The sequence below is a fragment of the Ciconia boyciana genome, chromosome 4 (genome assembly GCF_034638445.1).
Source record: "Ciconia boyciana chromosome 4, ASM3463844v1, whole genome shotgun sequence".
Taxonomy (NCBI): Eukaryota; Metazoa; Chordata; class Aves; order Ciconiiformes; family Ciconiidae; genus Ciconia; species Ciconia boyciana.
The window spans coordinates 101,230,754-101,243,273 of NC_132937.1; the positions used below are offsets into that span (position 1 = coordinate 101,230,754).

At 37.7% G+C, this 12,520-nt stretch overlaps 1 protein-coding gene across 5 annotated transcripts in view; it reads right to left on the reverse strand.

The window, feature by feature from the left end:
• Positions 1-12,520, reverse strand: part of MCTP1 (multiple C2 and transmembrane domain containing 1) — a 291,466-nt gene that overhangs the window by 153,517 nt on the left and 125,429 nt on the right. For all 5 annotated transcript variants that reach the window (XM_072860789.1, XM_072860787.1, XM_072860791.1 and 2 more), the window contains exons 3-5: positions 5,356-5,498; positions 1,609-1,688; positions 941-1,049 (exon numbers count right to left, since the gene is read on the reverse strand). In XM_072860789.1, the coding sequence (XP_072716890.1) occupies positions 941-1,049; positions 1,609-1,688; positions 5,356-5,498 (332 nt within the window). The remainder of the gene's footprint in view (positions 1-940; positions 1,050-1,608; positions 1,689-5,355; positions 5,499-12,520) is intronic.

A 12,520-nucleotide genomic window follows, 5' to 3' on the forward strand; every position in this document is an offset into this window, starting at 1 on the left:
CATACCAAACACCTAGTTCCAATAACTGACTTACTAGGCTATTTAATAATAGCTAGGAGAAAAGTGGAAAAAGAACAATATTACAACTTGCCAATATTCCTAGGGTATGCAACAGGATGATGTGTCACACTGCAGCATACAGAAACATATATGCTCTTACAAAAACCATATAGTTGACCATAACCATGGAAAATTTCATCAGATTAATCCTTTTTCTTGGCCTCTGTGAAGCCAAAGGAATCCACATTACTTTTCAACCTCTGAGCAAGACATAATCTCTCTTATTTCTGCCATAGTTGTAGTACTACTGCTCAAGTCATAAGTCACCTGACAAAAAGCTCATAAAATACATCCAACTAGAGACAGAATTTGTCACAATAACAGGATCTATAAAACTGGAAACTGTTTTCACTTACAACTAAGCAGCTCAGAAAACTAAGACTGATTAAGGAATTACAATAAACCTAGAAAACCACACAATTTTGTAATTGAAATCTGCTCATGAAACTGAAAAACATCAAATAATACTTCATCACTAGATGCCAAAAAGCAGAAATACTACCTTTCTTCAAGTTTCTTTATTTTCAGTGTGGAATAGGATTCAAATGTTCTTATCTAGAGATAGCAGCACTAGGTCCAAAATTCTTCACCAGTGGTTTACTGATATTTTTCCATATTAATCAGCACCATTCACCTGCAACTGACTTTATCTGAAACTGCTGAACATTTATGTTCCATCTGGATCCCTCAGAACTATCTCAGGGAGGATCCGATTCAGATGAAGTATGCTATACTGTACCAGAAACACTGTCCAGCGTTATTTTAAGAATTGGAAAAATCAAATTAATCTCAGAACATGTGGTTTACTCTTGTACTTTAAGTCATCCAACCACAGAAAAAACGCAAGAGTGATGACACATATTAAAATATTTAAAATTACCACTTCTCGCTGTTCTTCTCTAGGAGCCAACAGAACTGATAACAATATACTTCCCAGATCATGGTCAGGGTAATGAGGATCCTTCAGACTCAGGGTAACATCTGTTTGCCTAGGAGCCAAAATATATGCATTTATTTTTGTTTCAGGCTCTCAGATACTGAAATTTCTGAATCATGAGAATTAAAGGCATCTGCATTTATATGAAACTACTTGAAAATGGTGTCACAAATTTACCCTATTTCTGCTTTTAAGTATTGCAGTCTAAACACTCATAAATAAATCCTAAATACTGTTACTCCTTGTTAAGTACTTTTACGTACTGAACTAGTCAAATCTGAACTGTAGCATTAATGGATTAAAAAACAGAAAAAAAAAAAGTTAAACAGTAGGTGTTAATGCTGTGAATGAAGATAATATAAAAACAAGATCAAAGCGGTTATAAAACTAACCTCTCCATAGACACTGTAAAAAATGTTGTGCATGATCAGTTAATATATTATTAACATTCATATTACAGTAATTCCCTAAGCGTGTTTTTCCTCGGCTAGTTTTATGTGGTGTAGGTTTATATAATTATTTTCCAGCATAATGTTCTATTTAAAATTCCACAAACATGATATCAGCAGACAACCATAAAGAATGGCTCTGTAGTCTTGTTTGTGCCATACCTGTTTAATTCCAATGAAGTGAGATCCAAAAATGCTGAACCAATAAAGTCATCTTGAAGTCCAAAGTCATAGTCAAAGACCTAAGATGCACAGGAGATAAATGCATTTTTCAGTATTGGAAATCTTTTTTTTTAAATATTTTCTTGCTTTATGAATGGTTCTGGAAACTCCTTTTCCAGAGTTAAGCCACATGTTTCTCACATGTCAAACCAGGACTACCAGAAAGTAACCTGCAACTTTCTGGCCACAAAATCAGGTTTGAAACTGCTTATGTAAAAGTCAGAACGCATCATATAGAGGCATGGGGGTATACTACTACTAGGCTGCATATGTGAACAACATCAACTTTATAAAAAGGAAGCATTTTTATAAGCATAGGCACTAAAAGAAGAAAGACCACAAGAATAACTAAAGTTAAGCAGAATCACTGATTTGCTATACATTAATTCATACCTTTATCAATTTTGCAAAATACAGGCAGGAGGGTGGGATATGATTGTGAGAAGTGGGTTATGACAGCACTTTCATCAGTATTAGGAATTATAAAATTGTAGGTTTTGAAGGTTGTGTAAGTTTCTAGGGTTTAGAAATACTATAATCTGAGAAGAAAACTTAATGGATATGTGTAAGGAAATAGTGACATTTATTACTCTACTATGAAGACCCTGTCTGCTAACTTGATACCTGAAGAAAAAGCATCTGGACAAATTCACTGACATCGAGACAGGAATCTGTGGCCAGTACGTGGAGTAGCATCAATGATTTGAGATGGATTACGCCTTCCCAAGTCAGAAGGAAGAATAACAAAGAAACTGGGGATGGCTTTTGGGGGAAATGAACAAAAAAGGTAGATGGCAACAAAGAAAAGTTGTGACACAAAATTACAAAAACGGGAAAATGTCAATTATCAAAATCAAACTTTCTAGTTAAGTTGAATTTTCTTGGCAAACATTGTCAGGAGAATTTCTGAGGACCAGAATATACCTTCAGCTCTAAGTAAGAGTGAAACTTGTGAACAGCTAGTAATTAAAACATTTAACAGAGATGTGACAGGCCTAGGTTCAACGTCTTCAATTTTGATATAAATACTTCAACTATTGTATTACAGAAACTATTCTCCAGGAGGCAGTTAAAGCTGTTCATCTTCTAAAAATACTTTAATATGGACAGGATTAAGACAATAGTAACAGAAATCCCATAGCCCAATGGCTACAGTATTGCTGCGTGACTCAAAGGGTTGAATGCAAGTATTTGAGCACAACTCTCTCATATGCATTGATCTACCTTAGTTGGTACCTTCATATTTTCTCTTTCTAATATTCATTCTAATGGGGAAGGAAAACAACTTATGAAATCTCAGCTCATGTTGCAAAATAGAATTGTTTTCTCCCCCTAAAATTATCAAGACAAAAACGTCAAATAAATATTTTGAGCCTACTTACTGAGTGGTGCGGTTGACGCACCTGAGGGACAGGATGCCATCCAGAGAGACCTGGACAAGCTGGAGAAGTGGGCCCATGTGAACCTCATGAGGTTCAACAAGGCCAAGTGCAAGGTCCTGCACCTGGGTCGGGGCAACCCCCAGTATCAATATAGGCTGGGGGACGAAGGGATGGAGAGCAGCCCTGCCGAGAAGGACTTGGGGATCCTGGTGGATGAAAAGCTGGACATGAGCCAGCAATGTGCGCTCGCAGCCCAGAAGGCCAACCGTATCCTGGGCTGCATCCAAAGCAGCGTGGCCAGCAGGTCGAGGGAGGGCTTTCTGCCCCTCTGCTCCCCCCTGCAGTTCTGCGTCCAGATCTGGGGTCCTCAGCACAGGAAGGACATGGACCTGTTGGAGCCGGTCCAGAGGAGGGCCACAAAAATGATCTGAGGGCTGGAGCACCTCTGCTGTGAGGACAGGCTGAGAGAGTTGGGGTTGTTCAACCTGGAGAGGAGAATGCTCTGGGGAGACCTTACAGCAGCCTTCCAGTACTTAAAGGGGGCCTATAAGAAAGACGGGGACAGAGTTTTTAGCAGGGCCTGTAGCAACAGGACAAAGGGTAATGGTTTTAAGCTGAAAGAGGGGAGATTCAGACTAGATATAAAGAAGAAACTGTTGGTGCTGAGGGTGGTGAGACACTGGCCCAGGTTGCCCAGAGAGGTGGGAGATGCCCCATCCCTGGACACATTCAAGGTCAGGTTGGACGGGGCTCTGAGCAACCTGCTCTAGTGAAAGATGTCCCAGCTTGTTGCAGGGGGGTTGGACTAGGTGACCTTTAAAGGTCCCTTCCAACCCAAACTATTCTATGATTCTACGATACTACAATTAAATCATGTCTTAGGATATGTGATCAAGCTGTAAAAACTGAAGTATTTCACACAGTGTGTTCGGAGTACAAACATGGATAGACATTATACCACTTGACACACTCTTCCTAGGGAAAAAAAAAATACAGACCTATTCCCTTGTGATCCTACTGCAGGGTTGATATTTGGCATAAATAAATCAAAACAGGTAGCTATGTTGTAAGTGTCCTTCTTTGAATCTGCTTCTCTCTTTCTCAGTGCTGGGCATGTGTTCATTCCTTATGAGACACTAAGCTTAATAAGGGCAGGAAAATGCCAGTTGAGAATTATAATTAACTTTACACTTTTCTAATAATGATGTACTTTATCTGAGCAGAATACATGAAACTTCGTACAGGTCGATACGCAAAGGCTGTTTAAGTGGCATTCATGTACTAAAAAAATCTACAATTCCATATTTCAGTTAAAATTTTTGTCATGTATTTGAGATTAAAACTGATACTGATCTGAAGCGTTATATAATTTCAGACCAATTAAAAGGATTACTTAGGTAAAACTTAAGTTTCCAATCTTTCTCAAAGCATTTTTGACCTATGTGTGTTCTACTTAGAACCCTAAGGGTAAATTTTTTCCAATAAAATTTTTAGAACTTAATTTTTATCCACTTTGTTTTATACAGTTAAGAATCACTTTTGGATATAGATCACCATAAACTTCTGGGGCCAGAAAAGCACTTTTCCATTCTGTGCCTATAAAACAATGATCACAGCTTTTCTAGTTTCCATTCCAACATGGATAGCTAAGAAGTACTAGTGGCACCGCTGCTAATTACTCTGGGCATTGCTGGCCTCTCTTTGATTTAAACTCAAGCTATCTGTTATTTTGGAATAAGTGATCCCTCTATTGTGACAAAATCATCCTCACCCGTGATATACTAAGTGGAGTTACAATGTAAAAAAAAAAAAAAAAAAGAGCATAAAGCATTACAAAACATATAAGGAAACTCGCTGTGTTCAGGTACAAATAGGAAAAAAACAAAACCTAGGAGAATTGGGCACACATCTTGATAAATTCTCAAATTAACCTCAGCAAAGAATTGCTTTTAATGGCATAGATTATGCTTCATATCAGAATTATGCAATGATATTTCCATAAACAAAAGGGATGCCATCATCATGAAACACAGTTTACTTTCTCTGTCCTTCTCCTAAGATCACACTAAAGAAGTATAAAACAATTATGGCCTGAAATAAATAAAAATGCCTGTAATTACCTTTTTTTTTTTAAATTTTGATATCATCATTATACAGATGTAATTTACAATTTTTTACCTCTAAATAGTCTTTAGTAATGCACTATTGCACAATAAGTTTTTCAGCATACAAAAAATAGAAATATAAATTCTTTCAATAACTATTCTGTTGTAATTTGACAGATATAAGTAAGATAGTGTCTCACCTTTATATACAACGGTTCTCTTGGGTTATCTATAGGAATGCAAGCTTTTTCTTCCCACACAGGATTGAGGTTCTTGTGTATTGTTTTACTTCTAAATACTTCTTTTCCTCCAAGTTTGAACTTGACGTACGGATCACTGGTTCCTGTTAAAGACACATATATACTGTTAATTGTGTCCTTCTAATACATTAATGGAATGGAGGCTAAATTACCTTAAACAGAACTAAATGTAATTTCTGCTGATAGTCAAATTAAAAACAGGAGCTGAGGAAAGGATTTTTTATTATCACAATTTATTATTTTCCGCAGTGTCATTACTCAGGTAATTCACTGTATTAACATCAAACGGGTGCATGCATCACCTTCTGTTGTTTTCAATCCATACTCAAAGTCATACATGAAATACTGGCTATTGCAGTGTAGTTTTCAGTTAACAGAATAATGTCCTTATTAGGACTGGGATTTTATCTTAATGCAATCACAAAAATTAGATTATAAAGTTAAAATTATTTCTGTAAGATATTAATCTAATTATCTTATGCCTTTGAAAAGGCACAGGATCCATTGACACCACTAGTGTAACTCTTCATTGACTTTATTGTGTCCAGGCTTCCCTCTTGCACGAAGACACACTTCCTACAATACTCACGATGAGCAAATCAACTCTGAAGCCAGTTCACAAAGTTCATATGCTTCCTGCAGCAGTCACCAACCCGCAGGAGAGCACAGGTCTAAGCCCCCTGATACAACTAAATAACAATTAACTATAACCAGAAAGACAACCCTGAAGGGAATTGAAACATGGCATGAATGGAGAATGGATGGAATGTGGGTGTGGAAGTATCAGAAGGAACAACTGGTGGAAGGAGGGCTCTTGGGGTGGCACGTCCTGGGGGCACAGAGATCAGCAGCCATCCAGGAGCACATCTGTGTCCTCTTCTCAAGACGCCCATGCACGGAGACAAAGGACAGCAAGCAAAAACCTGATGGTGCAGAGGCGTGACAAGACTGAGAGATAAATCACTGCCAGCTACCAGAAGGTACAAAATGGCACATCCAAAACCAGCACAGACGTGACCACCCCACTAGCAGGAGCTCCAAAGACGTGAGGAGGACCTGTCGGCTGGTGTCCTTCTGCTCTCCACCATGCAAGACCCAGACAACAGATCCGTGCTTGTGAATGTGAGCATGCGGGTGTGAAAGCAAATGACCAAAATCAGTTTTGCTTTAAAATAAAATCACTTTCCCCAGCCACAAGGTTTCACACTGTGATTTGCTACGTCGCCGTTACCACGCCACAGTGTTATTTCCCACAATCTGACCTCAACTGCCAGTGCATTGACTTGAGCTGACATGTGGGAAAGAGAGTGAACCTGGGGGAAGGAGAGGGACAGAAGTGGTCAAATGCCTCTTCCACTTGTGTCCAGCAGTCTCACCACGGAGACCAGAGGCTGAGCAGCACGAGGCTGCCCCTTGATGAATGTTGAAGCTGGAACGAGCCGTCGCTGCTGCTGGAAGGAGCAACTGCAGTGCTTGTCGCTGCCCTGCGCCCGCACCAACGTTTCAGGAATGAGCCAGCAAACAGATTTGGGAACTGATCCAGCTGAGAAAGGCAATCATTTTGCAGCTGATGAACTCTGGGGCACAGCTACGAGACACTGAAGTTGTGTCTGCAACAGTGGTGGACTGCCTCCGTGGTGGACTGAAGAACGACTACTCATCTTTTCCTGCATATTTTGATTACAAAAAATACAGTTAAGTCTTTAAACGAAAGAAAAAAGCTGGATAGAAACTTCAAACTAATACCTTCCCTAAAATGCCAGTTGGTAAGACTTCATTGTTATGTAAGTGAAATTAATTTTAATTAAATATATTGGACGGGATTCATATTTCTATTTCTCTCTCAGCTATTTCTGAGCCTTAATAATATTTGAGTCTAATTGATCCAAAACTATCTTAAAATTAACGATAATTCTAGAACAAATAATAATTGCATCTTTGTGAGCAATAGCAAAATTATAAGACTGACTTTTTTGTCGCTTTTAACACTTTTCACGAGACCGGCATATTCTAGAGGTTTGTGTTTACATCCACTGGGAAATGCAGTCATTAGCTTTTGTTAAAACTGCAACATGCTTTTCTAAATATAAAGGCTGGTATGACCAGAGCCCTTTGCACTATTTCCTGCAGCCACAAGATGTCAGTACTCTTTACCTAAAATAATCTACCCCTTTCAAAAAACTATAGCAGTGGAAAACTGTGATCTCACACGTCACAGGGTTACGGTCATTCCCTTCCGAAATTACTGGGGCAGAACTTCAGTGGTGTAAAAATATTTAGTCTAGCACAATTAACTTGTTCCTTCGTTATTCAAGTAGAGGTGATGCTTTTTAAGGCAAAGATCACACATTTGAATTAATTCTGTGAAATCTGAAGAATACTTTCAACAGGGACACCAACAAATCAACAGCAGTAAACAAGCCATAACTCCCCCACAAGCTGTAATCCTCCCACTGATTTTCCTCACGGTTGCCATGAAGCACAGATAACTTTTATTCTGCAGGCTTCACAAATCTCAAAAACTCTTTTGAAATTTGAAATCGATGTAAAACACTGTTGTCACATGCATACCCAATGAATAGTTTAGGATCCAGATGTCAAATAATTTCATATTAATTCATTTTTATGTGTAAATTAGTAGAAGGGTGGGTCAAATGTTAGTTCTGCTTAAAATATATTGCAAAAACTCAGGGTTTGTATCTCTGTGCTATGAATGCTGAGAAGCACTAAGAAGCTTGCTTCGACACATCTCTACTTTAAAGCTGAGAACTCATTAGGTCCACTAAGTTAAAAGCTCCATGCCCTTCACCTTTTCCATTACTTGAAGAGAGACCATCACATTTTTAAAAGTATATGTATGAAGAAAGACAAGATTAAAAATTTAATCTAGTCAGCCATGCAATCACTCAGTAATACCTTCACCTAATGGGAGGGAAAAAGGAGGAGCAGAACAGAGACCAAAACTTGGTCCTCTCTTAGTTCTGCTGAACTGCACCAAGCCACCTCCAGCACTGCTCTCTGTCACAGGGTCCCAGTTTTAATATATATTATAATAACAATAATTTTCACACGTATTATATAATTTTAGTATAGTAATTGTGCATTCATATCAATATGACACTATTAATAACACATCAAGCATATGTTAATACATTATTTAAATATATTATGTAATAATATATGAATATGTAATTTTAACCAGCATCAACTATTCAAGTCACATATTTTTTTCTCTTTTAAAGAGAAAAATAAATTCAGTTTACTTGGGATCTTATTGTTAACAGTGATTAGAAGTTCATGACACAAAGCCAGAAAAAATCAAAGACCCCTCAGACTGAACCTGCAAGAACCTGATATCCATCATGGATTCTTCTTGTTCAAGTCTCAGACTTTTCATCGGTTTCCTACTTACCAAACCATTCAATTGAACTGACACACTAAGGCCTAATTGCACAAACATTTGTCTTATCTATACCAGTTAAAAACATCATCATGAGCCTTGACTCATGAGCTTAAAACCTTCTCTCAAAAAAACCCAAATCGTGAGACACTGCCCTTTTGCTGAAGCATCACCGTTGCCTGTGTAAAGGCAACAAGGACTCTTCGCACGGGGTGGCAGCCTCTCTTTTCCTAGGAAACATCGGCCTGACACCTAAAGATGCTGCCAAATTCCAGGAGAGGAACTATCCATCATCGCAGCTGCTGCTACCTGACCCTGTGAAGAAAGCACTCCTCCAGTCCTGCAGGTCCAACTCCAGCGCTAACACTTCCAGGCTAACACACCAGGGTCTAACACTTCCCTTTCTGTGCAGACATCTCCTAAAATGGATTTGGCTTTGCAAGTTTAGGCCACAGATTAGATCTCGTAAGCAGACATAAAGAAGATTAAAAAATATTTTGTGGAGAAATATTCAAAATGTTTGTTCAAAGGAGTGTTGAACTGCTTTTCGGAAGGAACTAGAGCAGTGTAATAGAGTGGAAATACAGTAAAAGCAAATTTGGCCGGAATAATAATCAAAGTTTTCTTGCATATAAAGAACATGCCCTCTCAATGAACTGTATATGTTGGCTTAATTGGTTCCTGAGGCTTCATAACAGGCTTTTCAACATTATTAGGCCACTTGTTGAACAGACTTTTTTCCTTAATGAAATCCTATTTAATATAATGTGATAAACTGCTAACCGAACAAAATTCAACAGCAAACACAGAGGTGAACGTAACCATGAGACCAAGTAATAAGCTTGAGACTGCTCCCCCGTAACTGCTGCTAATGAGACAGAAAGGATGAGGCAAAAGTCTCTGTATTCCTCTACAATATTTTTGCACTTGACGCAGCGTGAACAAAGTCAACCTACCCGCATGTCTAAAAAACCCTCGGTTGAAGATCTACCTATATCATATGGTCACCAGACACTGAAATCCTAAAGGCAAATTTTAAAATCCTACACTAAAAAGAGAGAATACAGGCTATGAAAAAAACAATGTAACATAGATGAATGATACTGAAAAACACCATTTTCACCTGTCGCTTCAGGTAGCGATGTTTTTATATTTCATACGAGAAGAAAGAAATTACATTTTAGAAAAATGGTGAGTTAGGCAAGTACATTTATTACACAAGGTAATTAACTGGTTTAATTAGAACTGTTTAACTACAGAACGATTAAATGCATTCATTTTTCCACCACTGCTATTCACTCACAGTTTAACTTTTCAAACAGAACAGAAAGCCATTGTAAGCCCATTCTGAAAAACAAGAGTGACTGTCCCATAAAAGCTTTTGCACAGTTCAGATGCTCATCACTGTGCAATTTAAATTCTAGTTTCAATTTTTTAAAAAAGTTAAAAAACTAACTTTCCCCTGGGGATCGTCTGGTTTTCAGGCTGTTGAGAAAAAGATTTCAGAAAGGAAAACAGAGCAAATCAGAGAAACTATCCTCCTATCCCTATGGCTTTAGTTATAGGGAAAAAAGTAAACCAACCAATCCATTAAGGTCTTCCCTGTAGGTAGTTACCACTGCTGCAAAGCAGACCACCTGGACACAAAATCTTTTCTTCTTTTACCTACAGAGGTAGTACGGCTAAGCAGTGATGCTACTAAGGTAGCAGCCCCATCCAGTTCCTAATGTAAATCACGACTCTCCTTTGGATGCACCACACATACACAATAAATAACACACTTAGACCAATTTCAGCCTAGCGGTTTGAAAAAATAGAACCTTCAAATACTATTAACTGGAAATCACAGTAATTAAATGGGATTTGCTGCTGTACAGGACATAGGAGGAATACTGCAGGAATAAGCACAGTGTAAAAAGCAGTAAATACCTAATAAATATGGGGAAACAGAATTTTTCATCACTGTAATTGGGGAATGTACACGTTTCTGGAAGCAAAAATAAGGTAAAAGCATGTTCTTAATTCATTTATGCTTAGAACTATAACTAAACATCTGTCACAGCTTTCTACTACTCCTCCATTGTACTTTCAATCTTGGAATTGCTTCATTTGATCTACAATTATTTGAAAAGAAAGCAAACCACTAGAGATGCACAGAGATGTGCAATAATTTTGATGTCATAATTTCTGAGAAGCTTAATTATTAATACAAACATTTGTTCTGGATTCCTTGCATGAAGAGCTCTTTCACTGACATCCATCTCTTTCCCCTTCTCTCTGACTCCATCCACACTCATTCCCCTCTTAATAAACTTTCTCAGTCTCCAGTTATTTTCTTTGTAGCAACCAAGGTAGAAGAAAAAGTGAGGGGAGAGTTCTCAAGTATGTGTCAGCTGGGTACGTCAAGCAAAACACGTATTAGTTCATAGCATTTTACATATTTTATATTTCCAAACTGCAATATGAAGCATCTCATAAAAAGAAACATAGAAAAGTATGTCTGCTCTGTCCAATCTTTTATTCTGAAACGCAGGGAAACTACTTACCACAAATTATTTTATATTAACTTAACAAATAGAAATTGTTGTTATTTGTCTTGTATAAGAGCTGCCAACCCTATCTTTTCATTGGTCGTCGCAACCCCCTAAACACCACAACAGTATTACTACAATACTAACACCCACAGCTTTTCCATAAATAATCCTACTTTCTGTCCCTCTATCCACCTAGCAAAGAATTATCCACCCAGTTTGCCTAAAAAGGACACTAATTAGTTTAAATGATATAAAGCACTTCTGGAAAACTAATATCCAAGAACGAAGATGCCCATTACAAATTCATAGTGAGCACATGGATGCTACAGGATGCAGAGTTCTTCTACTCAAAAGTCAACAGGGAATACAGGATTTTAATTATTCAGTGCCCATTAAAAAAATATTGGTTATAACAATCACAGCTTTTTCTCTTTCTTTTGAAGGCTCATTCCTGCCACAAAAAGGCAGCTTTAGTACTATATTTCAATGTAGCCCATGACAAGTATCTTTACTTAGTTTAGTAAATACTCATTTAAGCCAATACTAATTATGCTTGTGAATTAGAAAGAATGAAAAAAATATATTGGTACAGGACAGAATAGACAAAAAGCAAATGTGCAATGGTCAGCCTAATTTCAAGAAAACATTCACATTTCATTTTAAGCATGGTTGAAGTCAGATTCATTTAAACAGGATTTAAGCATGCTACGGAGATGTTTTCCTTGCAGCTCAAATTATTATTCTAGTTAATATACTTTAATATAAACAGAATTACATCCCTTAATCAAATGAAACATTGTTTGTTCTGCCCCTAAAACCTCAGGACTGAAATTATAATCTTCCTGAAATTGTTTAAATCTTCCTGAAATTGTTTAAAGCATGAGCATTTGTTTTTCCAAGACAGCCAGCTTTTGCAAAATCAATCAGAGGTTTCACCTCTTCTGGCACAAAGATAGAGGGCTCTGATTTGCTTTGTCTAAAAAGCAGAGGTCACTGTGGTCTTATACATTATACCTTCCAGTTTTACAGAAATACTCTTTTTGACATATACTTGCAATTGACACACACGTGAGTTGCCCTTGTTGATGCAACAATGCAGTCAATGATCCTCCTCTCCAGTAAAATGTGCAAGTTTTTGCCCATTCCCCAGGGATAATGAATTACTACACAT